Source organism: Crassostrea angulata, chromosome 2 (genome assembly GCF_025612915.1).
Source record: "Crassostrea angulata isolate pt1a10 chromosome 2, ASM2561291v2, whole genome shotgun sequence".
Taxonomy (NCBI): Eukaryota; Metazoa; Mollusca; class Bivalvia; order Ostreida; family Ostreidae; genus Magallana; species Magallana angulata.
Window position 1 is genome coordinate 78,831,201 of NC_069112.1, and position 21,380 is coordinate 78,852,580.

At 32.6% G+C, this 21,380-nt stretch overlaps 1 protein-coding gene across 1 annotated transcript in view; it reads right to left on the minus strand.

Moving 5' to 3' along the window:
* Positions 1-749: 749 nt before the first annotated feature.
* Positions 750-21,380, minus strand: part of LOC128170987 (uncharacterized) — a 110,981-nt gene continuing 90,350 nt past the window's right edge. Inside the window, exons 9-10 of the mRNA XM_052836748.1 lie at positions 2,332-2,637; positions 750-1,811 (exon numbers count right to left, since the gene is read on the minus strand). Coding sequence (XP_052692708.1) covers positions 1,465-1,811; positions 2,332-2,637 — 653 coding nt within the window. The 3' untranslated portion in view covers positions 750-1,464. The remainder of the gene's footprint in view (positions 1,812-2,331; positions 2,638-21,380) is intronic.

Sequence of the window (21,380 nt, forward strand, 5' to 3'; positions counted from 1 at the left end):
GAATTTCCATCAAGGATTTTAGTAGAAATGTTTTCCATTCTTTTATGTAGGCACATGTACCACATCTCGAGTCGCCGCATTTTTTCACAACTGGAACTTCCTCCCGCATTGTAAATAGGGCCTTGGTCAATATGTGTTTAAGATTCGGTGCTTGTCGTTGGCTACTGATTGTGTCCTCGGATTGTAATAATTTTTTCATATTTTCTGACTGTTCTTAAATAGGGTAAAGTCGTTTTGTGTCTGTCAGAATATTTCTGTTTTACGTGGATTGTGGGTCACAACAAAAGCAAGTTACTCGTCGTTGTTGCGAGTAGTAGAAGACCGGCGCTGATTACGTAGAACATATAATGGATCTTGCGTCGCTCTTTTTACTCAAGCGTTGATTAAATTTTTCGGGTATCTATGTCGTTGCAGAAATATTTTTAATTCTTCCAGACGTTTAGATAGTAAGATTTTGTCTCTGATTATTGTACAAAATCTCCTTGCTAAGTTAAACGTAATATTGCGTTTTGTATTGGAAGGGTGGCATGATCTAAAATCCAGATATTGGTGTGTGTCCGTGGGCTTACAGTATAAATCCATCGTTATGCATGACCTATTTTTAATAATACGTAGTTCTAAAAATGGAACTTCCTTGTCCCTTTTCTCCATTGTAAATTGTATTGATTCATTTAAAGTTTTAAGTAATGAATGAAAACTCTCTAAGTCGTCTTTTCCCCTTTAGTCCAGAAAATGAAATAGTCGTCAAAAATGCGTTTCAAATTAGATCCTATATAGGTACTAAGTTCGGCATGAAACACTTCTGGTGTTCTTTTAAAAAGTGTATTCTTTAAATACCCCATTACTAACGTAGCATATGTGGGCGCAACTTTAGCCCCCATAGCGGTACCTTTTGTTTGCAACAAGAATTTCCCGTCAACGTTAAAGAGGTTATTCTCCAGAACTAATTTTAGTCCTTCAAGTATGAATTCTTTAGAGAACCTGGCGTTTAGATTTTTCGGATGTCTTTCTATCCAGAAATATATGGCCTCTAGTCCTAATGTATGTGGGAAGTTAGTATAAAGACTAATAACATCGAAGCTGACGAGAATTGTTTTAGGATCAACACTTTCAGGAATATAGTTCAGAAAATCCATATCATCTCTGACATTACTAGGTTATAATTCACAAAGAGGTTTCAGTATAATGTCCAGTAAGTTACTATATATATTCATATATAAAAAACGATTTCTTATATTTCAATGTGGACGAATCTCTGAATTTTATCCGAGGTCATTGGTGTAACGGAAGGAAAATTTTCAACAATAAAATGTTAATACAAATTGAAACATATTTCATTGAAAATCTTAGTCAGACGATATAATATAAGTAGTTAACAAACGATGAAAGAGTAACTCATTAATTTTCGAATGAATGACATTTGATTACACATCATGCATCGATCAAACGTTTTAATTAGCATTTTTAAATTGACTTTAACTCCTCATAGACAGTTTCATGGTCAGGACGCTCCAGTGTTGTGTGGTCGCAGTCTACGTCACTGCTTTGTACTCGGACATCACCTTGCACTGTGACGTCACCACATGTTCCGGTACCTTGTACATTCTCGTAGTGCTCCGTCATGAGTTTCTCCTCTAACTGAATAGTCTGGTCGCCGTGTGTATCCTTTTGATTTTTATTACCATAGCGAGTTTTACAGATTACAATTACTGCCACTACTAGACATGTAATCCCGAAAAGAGTTGAAAGAATGCAGATTACAACGATTGCATCAGTGAGTTTGGCTCCGTCCTCTGAAATTAGGTAAGATCAATTATCATATTTCTTTAACAATTTACTAATAACATATACTGATGAATTAGATCAGGATCGTAATGATATTTTTGTACTTTACATGTTGTTGTTTATTTGAAAGGCAATTTGAAACTTACGTTTTTCTCTAAGGGATGCACATGATTCACCTTTAAGATAGATTTGAAACAGCTTATCGTTTGACAGAACAAAATATCATATATTAATCTACAAATCCCATTAAGTAGCTTATACCAATTGCATGGTCAACTGAACAATGTGGAATGACTAAGTAGTAAAATTTGAAATCAATATCAAATTACACTTAGTTTCGTTCGAAATTTAGTATCAATAGGAATTGATATTAGCATAGTACAGTACTAGTTGATATATCAAATTCGGGCCATTGTTCACCGTTGAGCGCCATAACCAGCATGTAGATTATTGTTAAAGCCATGTTTACCCTGTTTCAATGCTACTAACACACATTATTTGAATAAATACCATTTAATGTCAAAAAATGAAATTAAAACTTAAAGAGTTTTAGTAAATTACCTTTAACAACTGCCCTTACATCATCAAAGGTTGACGAACAATTAATTTTATTACAACTTTGCAACCAGAACCAGTATTCACTTCCAGGGGTCAATGGCCCATGATCAAATTTTACTTCCCTGCCTTCACCAGGGTCTGTTAAATTTCTTTCTTCTGTCCACGTTGAGCCCTCGTTCAGATACAGAATAAAGAATTGATCGTAGCCCCCATTGAATCCAGAAATCCAAGTAAGATTGATGTATCTATTTGTGAAGGAATAGCCAGTGAAGTTTATGGGTGTTTGTGGAATATCTGAAACACAGAGATAACGATAGAATAAGATAAATTTACCTGTACTATTACGTATTGAATATACCTGTAATATTACCTGTTATATGTACCTGTAATATTACCTGCTAATTATACGTGTAATATTACCTTTTAAATATACCTGTAATATAACGTGTTAATTATACTTATAATATTACCTGTTAATTATACCTGTAATATTACCTGTTAAATATACCTGTACCATTAATGATTATTATACCTGTAATGTTACGTGCTAATTATACATGTAATATTACCTGTTAAATGTACCTGTACTATAATCTGTTAATCATATCTGTAATATTACCTGTCAATTATACCTGTAATATTACGTTTAAAATATACCTGTAATATTTCGTATTAATTATACCTGTAACATTACCTGTTAATCATACCTCTAATATTACCTGTTAAATATACCTGTACTTTTACCTATTAATTATACCTGTAATGTTACCTGCTAATTACACCTGTAATATAACGTATCAATAATACCTGTAATATTACGTATAAATTATACCTGTGATATTACCTGTTAATTATACTTGTAATATTACCGTTTAAATATACCAATACTATTACTTATTAATTATTCCTGTAATATTACCTTTTAAATGTACCTGTTATATTATCTGTTAATTATACTTGTAATACTACCTGTCAATTATACCTGTAATATTACATGTAAGTTATACCTGTTATATTACCTGTTAAATGTACCTGTAATATTACCTGTTAAGTATACTCGTAATATTACCTGTTAATTATACCTTTAATACAATAACTGTCAAAGGTTAACATATTATAGAGCAAATCACATAAAGTATGTATTTTAAAGTCTCGGTAAGACATCTTTCACAAATCTGGCCATTTATAAAGGTTACATAAGCTTTCACACCACAGTCACCTAATGGTATATCAAACAAAACTTTCTAATGTGAATCACTTATCATTCAAAAGAATGACTGCGGAAACATGAACAAATTGTGTTATTAATTTATATATAGAAAGTGTTTGTGTTTCAATATCTGACTATTAAAAAAAGTCAAAGCAAAATTTACTTGTGTTTTCATTGCATATGAAGATTTGACTACATATTTTTTTTAAACCTTTGATGATAACCTTTACTGTAGCAATTGTTTGTCATGTGTAATTTAGCGTGTAGTTTCAAAAGTAACTAATTATATCAATACAGTAATATTTTACATATATACATTATATGGTATAATGAAGCACTATGAGTGAGACAGCTCTTTTCCTAAATCCTTGAAACAAACTAGTTCATGTCTAGGATTTGATTAAAGAGCTTTACATTCATATCCATTTGATAATTATGATATTTTTTTAGGCAAACCCCCCCCCCCCCAAAATAACCCCATAATTAACTGTAATGATCCCCAAATCTATTTTTTTCTCTAGGTGTATCTTGTATTAATTTTAGCATATATAAACATGTATTTTCTTTATTTTAAAAACTATTGATTACTTTAATGCTTATATACTACAATATTTTATCAAACTAGTTCAATATAAACGTTTTATAATTTGTTTCCCACTTTTAAACAGATGTACCTGTTCTTTGTAATTTGTTTTCAACAAATCACTGAAATCTCAAACCCAAACATTTGCATTGTTTGTTTAATAAATCAGTATAATTTTTCATGTTTTTCAATCACTCCTTTTCCCCAGCTGTATACACATTCACGACGTACACGCGGTGTATATTGTCAAACACTCAAGGCAATGCAAAGGGACATTCGAGTATGATTACAACAATATGTTCCAAAATTTTTGTTGCAAAAAATACTTACCTTTGATATCAAGTTGAAAACCCCTTTTTAATGTATTTTCCCCCGATGTGCTATGCAGCGGAATAATAACATGTTTTTCTGAACTGCTTGTTTTAAAAATGTCCCCATCATTGATCGACCATCGCTGAATCCATCGGATGTTTTTATTTTCCATGTTATATTACACGGTGGATTGCAATCTGCTGTACAAACAAAGGGGCCAATAGTCTCCCATTTCATTACCGTTAATTTGCCATTGATGTTCAGTAAAGGTTCTGGAGTAATGGTTAATCTGTCCGGTCCGTCTATAAAGATACATTTGAATGACGGAAAACATATTCAGTAAATCACCTTTATAACGCAGTGCCAGGGACGAACAAGTTTGATTTGTAGTGAGGATGATTCATAATTAAATGAAGAAACAAAATATCTATTGATAATATGAGTGTTTGTATTTTCGACATTCTGCTAAAAATAATAATTTACAACAATATTATTTAAAAATCTATCCAACATTTGTGATATTAAAAAACTGTATTTTATATGACTATTGAAAATACAAGCAACTGGTACATCATATTTAAGCTCAACGAGTGAAAACTATATATATAGAGTTACTTCATTTAAAGGCTTATAAGTGTTGCTAAAATTTATGACTTTAAAAAAAAAATAATTAACAAGGGGTTTCAAGAGCTTTAGTTACATCAATCATACTTACACAGAGGGTTGATCTTTACTGGGACACTCCTATCAGACTCCAGACCATCTTCTGTGGCTGTGCACGAGTACCTGTTGTATTTGAGTTCCCTAGTAACAAATAATATAAGGGTCTCTCTTGTTTCTTCATTTATCTTCGTATCGTTCACAAACCATGTGTAAGACAAGGTGACAAGCTCTGAATTGTAGTCAGGGGCTAAAGTTGAGTCGCTGGAACAGGTCAAAATTATGTATCTATTGACCTCAACGTTAAGGTATCCTGTTATGTTTGGATTCGATGGTCGGTCTTAAAATATATGAAAATAAGGTATAACAATTGTAGCGCATGTAATTTTGAGTTTGGAAAATATTTTACATAAATGAAGAATCTTTTTTATTTGTTTCATTTTACGCAATTTTTCTACACAAATATTTCAAACGGATGTTTATGTTTCTTGAGCAACTAACTAATACGTGTTTTATCGTAACCTATGTAATATAGAACAATTATGAATGTTTACTTTGACTGGGCTATTTTACATTCTGTAAAAACGAAAAGAAAGGAACTACTTAAATTCAAAATTGAGCAAAATACTCTTATTTTATTAGAATTCCAGGTGGCTTAATCTTTGTGATGTTCGTTGATAGCCTTTGCCCACCAACTTGCATTAATAATGTTTTACTTTTTCTTTCTGAAAATGCAGTTGTTACTTTATATCATTTACCTACTGTTTATCTCAGCGATTAGTTTTTGTGGCTAAATGACTTTCAACTACCCCCCCCCCCCCCCTCCACAAGAATAAAAGTTTTCATTTAAATTGTAGCCTTATTAAAAAAATAAGTTAGACGGTTTTTGTTGACTGTATGTTCATCGATAAGGTTTGCGATGTATTTACGAATTCATAACCTTTGTATACATGTATCTGACAAAATATATCTCCGAAAAAAAAACCGGATTTTTGTTATGTAACGCTTACTTTAACTTAATTGTAATACAAATTATTTAAAAAAGGTTCAGCGATCATAGTTAATTTTATTTTGCAACTATTGACTAACAGCGCTATAGATCCTCTTTTAAACTAAATCGTATTCATCTTATTTATTGTATGTTTATTAATTCATTATAACCACGCAAATGAAACAACATTTATTTGCAGTAGTTCATATCGATAAAGTTGTATGAAATAATAAATAAGACTTACCTTGAACAATACAAAGTAGTCCACATGTCATTAAAATAACTTGGAATAGCAGCATCTTCATCTCTCGTTTTTCATAACAGTAAAATCCTTTTTATTTTCTGTTAAAACATTGATGCAGAAATTTTAAAAAAAATCCTCTTTCATATAATGTTGTTCTTAATTTTTTCAAACTTGTTGAAGTGAGAAGTTCCTTCCTGGTGAAGGTCGGAGCACAAGATCATGATGTTAACACACTGCGATAATGTGTGTAATCGCTCCCGTCTATAATGAAATAAATCTAAATAAATTGTATGTATGTATGTATGTATGTATGTTTGTATTTATGTATGTATGTATGTATGTATGTATGTATGTATGTATGTATGTATGTATGTATGTATGTATGTATGTATGTATGTATGTTTGTATGTATGCATGCATGCATGCATGCATGCATGCATGCATGCATGTATGCATGCATACATGTATTTATGTATGTATTTATATATGTATTTATATATGTATTTATATATGTATTTATGTATGTATGAATCTGTTTGTTTATTTGTCTTTCTTCTTCTATATTTGACCATGAGAGCGACGCATAGTATAGAAAAAAACAACAAATAGTTTTACATTTAGATTTGTTTCTATATTCTTACACAGACCTCTCCAATCGAGGAGATAAAAATGGTCTGAAAATGGTCACTTCGACATCTTAAGAGGGCTGCATGCTCGTGGTCAATTTAAGAATGAATTTAAAAACTGTCTTGAGACAAAGGGCTCTGTTTAAAGATATGTATCGAAACACATTTTGATTTCAAAGATAAAATATTTCCAAATGTTTCAATATTATTGATAAATAATACTTATAGTTGCAGGCTAACATATCATTCTTGGATTTATTACGTTTAAGAGATCTCATGGATAATGAGAATATTACTCAGTCTCAATTAATCATAAAATTAACTAGTCATGATGATAGATTTTAACATTCTTTTTAGAAATGGATTTAGAAAAAAAAAGTTTAAAATTGTCCTAGGAAATAAACATGATTGATATTTTTGATTTCAGGGAAAATAGCATAGTAATGGCTTTCAGTCACATTTCCAGACTATTTACTTAACATTCGGTAGGGTTTCATCCTGTGTTAGCTGCAATACTTGGTTTGAAGCTAATAAGATTTTGTAGGGTACTTGTAGCAGTAATTTAAGTATTCTCCCAGTTATCAAATCGTTCGGGTTACTATACTCAATTACCGTTAAACAAAACTCCTTTGAAATGCTTTAAACTTAGAGCAGTGCTTGACATTGGACATGTTAAGATTCCTTTTTCGTACCGGCACTATGACCTATCATTTTGCAGTAAACACTTAAAACTCATTTTCAGAGAGCATGATTCTTGATGCATAAAGTTTGTCAACTTCCCCCGTGTTCGAAATATCTAGTTAAACCGGAAGCTTCATTGATATCATCTACTTTTACTGATATAGGAGTCGAATAAAAGAAGAAGAAGAATACAAAACATTGTTTACACACATTTTTAAAATTGTTTATTCAATCCGATCATATTTAGATTAAAAAAAAAACATTGGTATATAAGTTAAGATAAAACACTTAAAGGATTTTTAAATTTTATCTTAGTGAAATCACGTCACGGTTGATGAAATACTATATGCCTATTTACTGGATATATCAGGTCTATTGTCCTTGGTGTCAGTTACTATTTCCCAGGGCTTGAACAAGCAACCTTTGGTTTACTGGTCTAACGCGTATAACCACTGAGCAATGTGCTTTAAAACAGCTTTACGTCTATGCAAATGTTTTTGATGATTAGACTGATATCGATTATGTTAAAAAACACAATATATTTTTTGAAAACAACCAGGTTTTGGAATGGAGACATAGCCTTGTTGTGTGCAAACACCTCTCAGAATGATTACGAGATCTTTGTGAGCAACGATGGAAGGAATAACCCATAAGTCAGGTGAATAGCGCTTACATACTGAATATACTAATCTATAACCCTCTATGGATAATGTTTTTTGACTAAAGGTTAAATTGTAACATACATACGAAGGTTTGCATTCTTTTAAAAACTAAATCGCTATCTTTGCTTGTGAATGTCAGCGATTCTGTCCCAACTTAATTTTCAGGATTTGTTTTTGAATTCAGTGGGCAGAACTTATATGAAACTTGACGTATAGTTTTGTAAGAGTAATGCATATATGATAAAAATTGATTTACATTTCCTTTTTTCAAACCATTTTTGTCCTTAAAACAAATCAAAACAACCCTGAACTTTCTCGGATCATATTTAATATTTTAATAACATTACTTTTAAAATTAAAAAAAAAAATATGTTGCTAGTAGAAATAGCTTTTAAAATACTCTCCATATACTTGTTCATTTCAGCAATAAACAGCTAAAGTTAAAAAACATTAACTTATATTTACGTTTGAGAAAGGAACCCCGATCAGAATTATCAAAATAAGCAAGATTTTAATGTTCACAATCATAATGCAATCGTCAAACGATAAACGCGTGCAGTAATCATTGTCACGTCATAAACAATTTTAAACAGAATTGCTTTTGATACTCTATAGTTTCATATGAGGAAACATAATTAAAAATGTAAATGTATTTATTTGTCTGTCAGTCTTGAAGTACGAAATTGAAGCTGGCAAAACCATAAATGTGAAGCTACCAACAAAATATACAGAAAGGACGACCTTCATTTTTACCATAAAATGGAAAACAATAATAACACTTATGTTCAGAAGATATTGTTGAAAGAAATTCATCACGTTGTCTGGAGGACATCGAAGTACATGTATGCTCTATACTGTGGACTTCCTGGATCAACAGAGACGGCGTTAGAAGTCAGGAAATTAACTCCGTCTGACTCTGCGTATTAATGTCCTGGTGGCAAGACAGACGAGTCTTCATCTGGACAGGGGTGATTCTCGTAGTCCATCGTAAATATATGTTTGTCAATTAAAAGTAAATGATTATACAACTGTACCAATATGCTGTTTTGTACGACGAACGAATGAGGCAGACAAATAAATACAGACAGACAGAGGGAAGAAAAAGTATAGGATTAGAGATATATATGTTTAACAGTATTTTTTTAAATTTCAAAATAGAATGCATAAACTAAATTTTAAATTCAAAATCCTTGAATTTAAGAACAAAATATACGTAATTAAGCAATAATGCAATATAATATACAATACAATTATTAATACAATAATATACAATATGTTATATACATGTTATGTTTAAGATCATTTGAATAAAAAGTTTAACTCAGGATATTTAGGCTGCTTGGTCCGATTTTATGTCAAATTTTATGCACGCTTTTAAACGATGGTTGTGCTTAGTATATGTATAATAATAGACATTGCAGTAGTTTTTTCTAGTCAATTAAGCCAAATTTCAATGAAGAAAAATACGTACAAAAATTGCTAACAAACAAAATACATAAAAGGGCATTCCGTTATTTTGCCTCATGTAAAATTTTACCCCTGACGACGAGACGGGTATGGTTGTATGCGACTTTGAAATCGCATTAAATAAAGGTCGAAATAATCAGACAAATTACAAATAAACATGTGTACGTTTTGTTCGCTAATATTTCTGAAGTTTGCTTTCTTTACAATCCATGCATAGCATGCGGTTTGAATAACCCCAATCAATCGGGGGACGAAACCAAACGGTTTCCTTTTCTAAAAATTCCCGTAATGCACTTTGGTTTGTTTTTTCGTTTGCCCAAAAAGAAATCATTTTTATTTACTTTGAATATTTCTAACTTTGAAAGGAGACTGATTCTGTTCATGTAAATAGGAGAAATTCCATAACTTTCTAAGATAAATTGTTTGTATGGAAAAATATTTATATTGTAATAACAAAAAAAAATCGGACCAAGCAGCTTTAAAATAATAAAAGATAAACTAGAGACGAGCTCGTTGCAAGCAACGATTAGGTTTTCCGTCGTAGCTGCGTCATACTTGTGACGTATTACAAAAAATAGATAGCTGACCATAGTACAATATTAGATGTGTAAACACTGAGAAACAAAGTATTATATTTCTGTGACCGCGTAGATTTTACGGTGATAGAGAATTCGTCTGGATCTGCATCGGTCGTGTGCAGTACGAACCGGGTGAGGGAATGTTGGCGTAAAGTGTATAAGGTAAATGGTTGGGGCGCGCTGTGGGCCGTAAGCTAAAACGAAGGGTAGGTTTGCCATATTCCCGAAGATCCACCAGTATACAGTTTCAGAAAAATAAACAGGCAATTGATGCAGGATTCCACATTATTGGACGAGACTCAACGATGGCAACAATTTAACAGACAGACATGTTACAAACAAGTCGGATATGGCCAGAAGTGGCCTCCGGACTCAAGACTCTGGGAGAGTAGGACGTGGCCGGGGCTGGCCGCCGTATTCCAGACTGCGCATTGACAATTGTACATAACTATTTATAAGAATCTTAACAATGAGTATAAATTGCAATTGACAGGTAATGATATAAGTAAGCTGAGTGAAAGGTTCACAGATATAAAATAATTAAATAAACTCAATGAGTCTTTGATGTCCAAGAAATGAAAATCTGATAATTGCACAATGTTGTTTTAAGAGGTTAACAGTCCTTGAGACATGACACTCTGTCTTTTTGAAATCACATATAAAGTCTGAAAAGTGTCAATCACTAAATAAAAAAAGTAACTATGTAAGAAATAAACTGTGAGAAAAAATTTCGAAACAGGTGTTGAATTTTACAAAAGTAGAGTAAAAAAAAATTATAATTGAACAGTGTGTTTTGCACGATGATACTACATGTTTATGAGCAAATACAGATCTTAACACGTTGTCCCTAGTTTGATTCGCCGCATTTTATTCAAAGAGTGGGACTGTGGTTATGCCCGGTACGAAGGTAAAAAGACCATTGGCAAACGTTTTACTAGCATTTTTACTAGCATTTTTACTAGCATGCGGAGATCCTGGAAATTTTACAAGGGGTTTTGAAGAATAATTTTGTATTTCGAGGAGGTGGAACATGCGCGGATCAGAAAATTTTTCCGGGGTGGGGGCTGAAAAGTCAGACGGTTATTTGAGTTTGCCAAGGGATGTCCGAAGCATATTTGGTAAGTTTATAATGTACACGTAATTGAAAGAAATTTCGCTGGGGGGGGGGGGGGGTCTGGAACCCTTCCCCTTCTAGATCCGCGCACGGAGAAGACCGATGCCGGAAATTTTACTGTACTTTTAACCATTTTTATTTAATTATTCATGTTCATAATTATCAGAAAACCAATATTACCTTTCAAAGCAGTTAAAACTTAAGATACGAACCATTTAGTCTCGGTGAGTATTGCGTCCGCGTACGAAAATAATGGCAATTTTCAAGAAATTCGGATGGACGATCTGTGTCCTAGGTCGTCAATCCGATTCTTTTTCTGACTAAAAGCTACAGACCTGCAGTTAGAGATTGTCAAACTCTTATTGATTATGTCAATTTGTTTGTCTCAAAGAATCATTTTTTAAATCAATAAAGTTTTACCTTAAAAAAAAGAAAGAAATCGGGCACAATTTTCAATGTTAGCATTTTACAATTTTATGGTTTTATAAAATTTCAAGAAACAACTCTTCATTGCTTTATCCGAAATATTGCATGAAAAAAATTTACATCGCATTTTTTAAATTACAAAAGGATATTCAAAATGAACAAATGGATTAACCGCTAACAAACAGGCATAAAGAGAGACTGAGAACCAATTTCTTCTCTTTTTTTTTTTTTTACATCAAAAGAAATTCAAAAATAAATCAAAATATATTTTTTCTTTGTATGCGTTAATGAAAATGTAGATCAGCAAGGGGTTCTTTTTCGTGCAAGCACCTACTTAACAGATTGTTACACGGGTCTACAACGATGAGAAATATCGTTGGGGCAATATTGTGGGTGAAGGATGAATGTGTAGTTTGTTTTTTAAGTTTATTTTTGATACATGTAATTATATTTATCTGGATCGGTTATGTTTGTTAGTTTGTTTTGTTTATTAAAGAGGGGAATAAAGAAATGAGTAATTTCCAAGCGCGTAGCATCGTTTTTGAAAGTGTGGGGGGGGGGGGGGGGCAAACTCATCCAACAAATCTTGACAAGAAAAAAAAACAATTTTTTTTTTTTGAATTTTTCAAAATTTCACTCATAATTTCATGATTTTCATAGCATTTTTTTTACATGCTACCAAAAGGGGGGGGGGGGCAACTCCATGATAATTCAATTTTTTTTATGTAAATTTTATAAAAATAGTTGCTTCGAGAAAAAGTGGGGAGAGGACATCTTTATGTCATATAACATGTGAAACTGATTTCATTCCACCCACAAGCTTGAAATAATGAAATAATTTTAAGGAAAACAATATAAATGGCGTCATAAATCCCATATCAAACGACATATTACCACTTGATTCTGCGCGTCTTTTTAATGAATTTATAAACAGCGGCAAATTCTAAAATGTATTTTTAAAGGTAATGTTACATGTAGCTGCAAGTCTGTAGACCTTGTATGAAAAATGTCGGATGGTAGTCAATTGTTCCGGGATACAGACCGAGCGGTACATATATGCAGCTAAGGTAACTAAGAATAATTCCAATAAAATACTTTGTTGAGTAATGCAAGCTTTTAAGATTTGTATAAAATATAACACCCAAATACTTCGTCTTACATTCGCTATTTGTAGAACAAGCAGAACCAGTATCAGTCTGACCGGCCTCACCATATACATTGCTGGAATTTTATTGTCCTAGCATTGCATTGCTCTGCATGTACACAATTTCTTTTAAAAATTAAACACTTAAAGTGTTCATCTATATGGCTACACATAACGTACACACGTACACACGTGATTCAAAATAACCCAGACGGAAAACGGTAAAGAATTCAGTCACTGAGTCTACGTTTTATAGATCTGGTAAGAAAACACATTGCGGGTCTGAATGTTTGTTGATATGTCAATCTATCAATATACAGTTTGTTAATTATTTTCGATTGCTAAGGCTACAGCGTATTTGATGAACATTGAACAACATTTTTTCCATGCCACTTATTTCCATGGAAGATAGCGAATACAAGTATAAAGCATTTATAAAATTTATTTAATTACCTCTTTAGAATTGTGTATGGAATAAATAATTTATAAGTTGCTGCTGAAGGTTGTTTGGTATTTTCGTTTGTAGACGTTTTGCAAGTAAAAAACCTGAAACGCGGGGCAAGTCATAATTAATATCCCTAATAACCGTAACTTAAAACTAGCGGCTTTGGATTCAAATATTATCGTATACGAATATTAAGCTCACTTTTTAAAATCATCTCCACGATGATAATTATATTATATCCATCGCAAATCAGTATGTTCTATCGGGAGCAATCCCGCGTTCGTTTAAATTGCCAGCGTACATTTGTCATGACAGTAATACACATTGTGCTTTATATGACGGCCGTGTATACGTATTGTAGAAAAGTTAAGTTTAATTACCATGCATTGGAACCATTTTATTAACACATCTCCCAGTACTGAAACAATTCAAAATGTCTCTGTTACAGTAACACAGTGGGGCGTTAATCGTGTACGTCCAGCTCTACAAGCACATGCACTGTCGTCTAGGCGACGGCCTGAATACAGCTAGCGTCCTATCGATCGGGTACCTGAGTCTCGTAATGCATCTAAATATAGACAGGGGCACAGTTATGAAACAAACAACAAAAATAAGGTCAAAGAGGTTTATCTATATGAAATGAAAATGTACATATGTATAAAACATTTGGGAATTTTATGTGGAATTATTTTTGCGCGCTACATGTATCAGTTAGTGCATTACAAGAAGCCCTTTCATAACCTCATAAACGTGCGCACCCCCACACAAATGAACCGAACTGACAACAATTGTTTCTGCAAATACTGACTATAAATTACGAAAACATTAAATTAAATACTATAGAAGGATTCAAAATTAATTTCTTTACAACTTTGCTTAAATAATGCATTAGAAATGCTTATTCCTTTTTAAGTTATTGATAAGAAACTTTGGACGCCTCAAACTCCCTAATTATAAGGGCCAGCCCCTTTTTCGGTATACCAAATGAAAGGTCTGGGTAAGACCAAGAACTTTTAAAATACATGTTATAACAAATTTTTATCAGGTAGAAAACTAACACGGAAAATACGCGAATTTTTTTGATTTTTTTTCTTACCTTTGTTTCAACATCTATACCTTCCCTTTTATTTGCATTTAAATAATAAATAAAATATATCTCGCACAAATTCAATGTATTAGCTTCCAAACCAGCCCATCTTTGAGACTCTGCCAGTCATCGTTAAAGCTAAACCCCCTGGACAAAAGAAGTCGTTAAATTTTACTTAAAGGGGAATAACTCAAAACCGGATAGGGATTTTCCTCAACTAAAATATGCAACGACAACATCACGCGGCATGTTATCAGTCCTGAAACTTTCAAAACAAACGAGCGAGATATTAAGGATCAAAGTTGGCGTCTAGAAGAAAAAAAAAATAATAAGAAATTTGAAAAATTTTTCAGAATAATAGTAAGGTTTTCCGCTGAGAGCGGAAAACCTTAATAAGTTTGACACATTTCGAAATTTTCCAACTACGTTTCAATAGATTGTGTTATATATTAAGTCACAAGGAATAAAACCATCACATGCACTGTAAAAGACTTTAAGGAGACAGTTCATAGCGAGGTTGTGTCCACCACTCCATTGTGTGAGTTTATGTCCGTAATGGTTGTATTAAATGTTAATGAACAGTATAATGGTGAAATATATCGATATCATATGACTATATGTCATTCAGTTGCCATGCGTAACACTGGCGTCGGATGTAAATTGAAATTGGGGGGGGGGGGGGGGGCTACACCGCTCCTCAGAAATATTGAGATAAAAAAACCTACTCCCCAAAATCATGAAAATCCTAATCCAGGGGGGGGGGGGGGGGGCTATACCTATAGTTCCAATAAAAAAAAACATCTCTCCTACCAATTTTTTTTTCAAAAATAACGAAATTCCTAATCCGTGGGGGAAGGGATTGGGGGGGGGGGGGGGGGGCTTGTATACCTTCGACTCCAACTTCTCAATCTTTCAAACGTTTATAACGCATTACGGAACAATTATATTTCCTGCGAAAAAAAGTGGTGGGGGGGGGGCTGAACCATCTATTCTGCTATATGCCTAATGGTTAGGTCTAACTTAGCACGTGGTTAAGCGAGTGATGCTTGAAGAGACCAAGAAGGGGACATGGGCGTGTCCATTTATGAGAAGAGGGGCTTTCTATTAAATATTAAAAAGTGTTATATTTTACATATTTAACATATTTTGGTTTTTTACAATATTACAAGACTCCAAGCTTTGAAGAAAATGAGAACAAACATCAAGATTGTCATAAAAACCCTTTTTTTTTTTACAAAAAAATCTATTTTTGAGAATTCAAAAAGCTTGCAAAAGAAGATTTACAAGTGAAATTAAAAAAATGCCTTAGGCATTAATATGAATTTTAGATATCGATTTTCCAGGTGATTACATCAATAGAGAAAGACGTATACAGGCAGATATACCTGAAGGAACAACATTGGGTATATCGTGCTTTGTAAATGGTAACCCGAATTCAGGGTACGGCTTAGCAAGGTGAAAGACAGCGGGACAGCCATTCTATCTGAGGTCACTGGTCCTTTCTCAAACTACAGCTACGACTGTGGGACCCAGTGTTCTGATACAGGGACATTTGTGTAGGAATGGCGACTGGGCTAAGAACAGAAACTGTCAAGCTTGACATTAACGTATTGTTTAAGAAAACGCCAGATACAATCCTGTGCGTGGATTTAGTTGGTTATTTTTCCAGTATAGTGAGTGAGCTCCCGGTGATAATCTTGTTAAATTTAATTTCTAATGCTCTAAATTTCTCATTTATAATAAAATAAGAATTTTCAGACGGGATAGGTGGTGTTATTCTACTTTCTCGCCCTGGTCGTCCAATCACTTTTTTATGTGCGCATGATTAAACTATTTTTTAAAGTTTTATTTTTGTCATAAATTATTATATTTTGTACATTTTACTTCAAAGTACCCCTTTTCAGATGTATACATTTTTAAGTACCATTTTTTTTTAGATGAGAACAGACGAGATATCCATGATATGACGAACATATACAACGGGGCAGTGATAAGATTTGAGAACACAGTTGTTGTGAAAATACTCCGTGATTGAAAACCCTTCACTATGCCCTAACATGTTTCATGGCTTGACCTTGATGATCAGGCTATCAGTGTAAAAAATATCGTCATACAGCAATGGAACGTCCCTTACAGACTATTACTTATTAGGTTTGTTACTGACTGTGTACAGAAATGTGTGGGGTCTTCTATGGACTTTACCAATCCCACAATTTTCTTTTCACAGTCAGTAACACACCTAAAAAGTGTTTTGTTTTGTCGAGGACCTAAAGTTTGAGATGTAAACAAACCATAGATAATACATCATATTAAAATTCATAGCTTAATTCTCTAATTTTTTACCTTTTTCGTCAGTCGTCTGTGCAAACCTGGATACCATATTGTAGGATCATAATATTACATCACGGGCAAAGGTGGGGGGGGGGGGGGTTACTCCAAATATTTTGGGGCTTAAAAATCAAAGGTATGGTTGAACATTTGTGTAAAAAATCAGCTTAAATAACGTTACGTCCACCATGTTGCCCTATAAATTTTGACGCTCGCCGTGTAAAGAATGTTATAAGGCAATCACGTGACGCTATTCATCCAATGACGTCGAGACAAAACAAATATGTTTATGAGTCCCGTCCCTTGGTACGCCTTGGAATAGCACAGGGAGTATTCTGTAAATTATGGTGGACGTCTTCTAACAAAAATCACCATATACTCAAAAAGTGATGAGGGAGAAGGCATACACTATCCCCTCCTACCCCTAAATTAAACTAATAAAAATGTTTGAACATTTAATCTGTTAGCCTTTGTTTTAGATTTCTGTGATACATTTGGAGAAACCCGCATCTGAAAGTAAGTTTAATGCTTAATTTTAACATTTATGCCAATATTCTCATTTACGTACATTCGCATTAGATACCTAGTCATTGTATATACTCGCACGATATCCACTAGCTATTGTATTAGGATTTATGTTTTCACATGATTTCAGAACACATAGTTGCGTGTTCTTATCTCTATTGGCCTGTCTGTAGTGCTTGGTGTATCGTTACTGGGTGTGACTGTTGCTGTGTGTCGCATGGAGGGACGACAAACAGATCCATCGAACCAAGATCGAGTTCAGGTTGAGGATCAAGAAACTATAAATTGCTACGATCAGGCAGCGAGCAGTGGTCATAAGCATTTGTACTCGTCTATTGATACAATGGAAAAAGAAACGACACATTAAGTCAACTAAGAACATGGACAATGACAAGATTTACAACTCTTTGTAGTAAAAATGAAATAATATGTGCATGATATAATATGTGTATTTGTTTTATGCTTTAAAACTATAATTCATGGTTGCATACTCTTTTGAAATGCGATTGCAAATGTGTAAATGAAATTGGCTCTGTTATCGATTGGCCAGGAAGGTTAGCAAATTCAACAATCGCTGATCTATATTTGAAGGAAGAAAAAAACAAACAACATACATTTGATACTAAGCTTACGGATGATTTATGTTTCGATTAGAAAAATGGAAGACATATGTATGCTTAATATATCAATAAAATGTTTATAAATCTTAAAAGATAGAGGTAGGATCAGGCGCCTAGGAGGAGTGAGCATCCTCTGCTCACCGGTCACACCCAAAATCAACAAATACTTTATAACCAAGCGTAAAAAAGCAATACTGCACTAAAAATATAAACATTAAAATAGCAGAAAATTTACTTTTTGTAAAAATGAATTAAATGGTGATTACTTTTCCTGATCTATTTCTTTTCAACTCCGCGTAATGATATTTAATTACCTATAAGTTATTTTATATCTTATAAAGTAAATGTAACAATATTTGAGCATTTGGTTCTAAATTTGAAAGCAATACATTCAAACCTGTTTACTGAAAAAAAAATGGAAAAAACCAAAAAAAAAAAAAAACTAATAAATACACAATCAATACTTATCAAAGTAAATTGAGTATTACTTTAATAAATAATCAATAAAAATTTAAATAGACAAAATAATGATATACATATAGATATTAGTAATGATTAAGTAAAAAAAACCCCAGATATCTAGCGAACACCAAACACAAAACACAGGTAAGAGCTTGAATGTGTAGCATTAACTTTCTTCCTGCATCTCCGCGTCGTCACGTGTTTCTTGCATAGGTGGCGCTCTCTTGGAGAAATCCACGAACGTGTACTCTGCTCGATCTTCCTGTCCGAGAATGACGAGCTTTTGATTCCTGTCTAAGTTGTCGGACTTCCTCGAAAAATCCACGTCAATATAAATCAATCCTTCGTCATTCTAACAAATAAATTAAATGTTTGACATAAATAACTGTTTGTTTTTTATTAAAAAGAGGCCAATTAATAAACCATAAGACCTTCAATAAACTTTTAAATGTGACATTTAGTGTCAAATAAAGATGTAAAATATCAAAAAAAAATATATGGAAAAACCCACATAATTAAGAATTAAAATTCAAATAACTTCCTACATGTTTATACAGAGCTTTTTTATCTAAAGAAGGATAATATATCCTAAATTGGTGCTAGCCATTTACTTTTTTGGATTTCAAACTTAAGATAACTTTAGTTTTCTATGCAAATCATAATTTGTTTTGACAATTGCCACCTAAAAACGACAAAGAAATAATTAAGTGTATGGCTGCATTAAAGTGAAATAAAACGCATACAAGAAAAAAAGAATGAAGGACATTACACGTGGTGTATGCACGTCTTTAAAACATTTTAATGAGTTTTCACTTCCTTCTCAAAAACGCCTGGAATAATGAGATATTTTGTTTGTTATTTCGTATAAAAACATCATTTTTAAAATGTTTAGAACGCATGCATGGAAAACAATTGGTAGATAAAACATCAAGTGTTTGCTAAATCATATATCTTTTAACAAATTCCACTATTATAATAGATTTATTGTGTCTAGTTTTTATATACCAACAATTTTTAACATTAAATTTAGAAACCTCTATCTTACCCTTTTTCTTGATGGATCGGTGTTTTCAGTTCCCAGTTTTATTTCTTCTAATGACGAATTTTCCAAACACATCCCCTCACTAATCCTTTCTGCAGGTTCCTCTGTCATTGTGCTAAGAACTTCTCCACTTGACATACCTTCAATATTACCTAAATTAAACGAAAAACGTAATCGTTTTGTTAGATGATGTGCATGTAGATTTCTGAGACTATAGTGTGAATCATTAACCAAAATGGGCCAATTCATAGTAAGTTTCAAATTAAAATAAGTGAACTAGTTGTAGAAGATATTTTACTTGCAGTTGATGATTATGCCAACAAAAATATTCATGTTTCCTGTCGCCCGACCGACCCCATATTTTACCCTCCGACCCTAAAAGTTTTTTTGTGATCATTGTGTGGTGATCGGTAATTTTGCCAGAATTTCCTCAGAAAGAGAAGTGAAGGTGCCCAGTCTTCTGAGTTCACAATCGTATAAATTAACCTCAATGGCAAAAGAATAATAACAATATAATCTACAGACATTTTTATAGCATAAATTAATCTTGTGGTTAATAACTTGTAACTATCTTAACTTCAGGGGTTATAAATACGGGTGATGCAACATCATACTGTGCATTGGAAATTACAAAAACAATGATTATTACTTCAAATCCTTGGACTAATACCCCAAATACACGGAAGTACAGAGACTGATTTAATTAATATTGGCATTAAGCTAATACAATACAGAAATATTTATCCAGAAAAGAATAAATACATTCATACACATGTGGATTAAATTTTGCAAATAATATTAGTTTTTATTTATAATTAAACAAAAAATTAATCTATTTTTGTCTTTGCCTGTTGTTTTCTATACATTACATACATTACATACATCAATAATACAAACACCTTTGGGAATTTTAAGTCATCATTAACATACCATACACTATGAATATACTTCTATCTCATTATTACACGCATGCTCTAAGTTTTCAAAAAAAAAATATTTTTGAAAATATTTTTTTTTCCTACCTACCTACCCTGATTTTTTGGTCAGGTGACAGGAAACAGGAATATTTTTTTGGCCTTATGCAGAATGTTACCACTTTGTTATATAAAGACACTTATATATACCTTGGTTATTTTGTGTAACATTGTGTTCCAGTTCATCTGTTTCTCTCATGAAATTCTTCTTAACAAAGGTGTATACTTCTGGAGCGCAGTTCTGATTTTCTTTTGCTGTTTAAAAAATAACTCTGTAATTTATCATTGTTTGCATAAAGAGATAGAAAATCATTAGAGAAATAGAGGAAAACCCCATAGCGAAAATGCAACTTTGAAAAAGAATGATACCGTTTCTATCTTGGCAGCAATCATCTGTATTGGCAGCTGTGTTCCTTGTTTCTTCTTGCCGTTGCTTACCTAAACAGTACACATTTTTGCCTTAGATTAAATTTCATCATTTTCGAAAATGTTAATGTCTTAAACGACAATTTCAATTGCTCACGTTCAATACCACTTTAAATCAGTATTACACTATTGAGAGTAAATTATTTCATATATGAAGAATATTTACATTCAAAGCTTTCATTTTTTGAGCCAGTTCTTTGTTTTCTTTGGAAATACAACACCAAAACCAGCACCAAAATCACAATAATGATAAAAACTGCGACGGACACACCAATTATTGCGTATATAACATTATTGATCCGAAAAGTTGACTCTGTGGTTGATCCTTTGAAAAATCAATAATATTAGACAATAAACCTTATAATCAGAAGACATTATGAACTGGTCTTCAACTTTTATTTCAGGATTATTCCAAATAACAATTAAAACA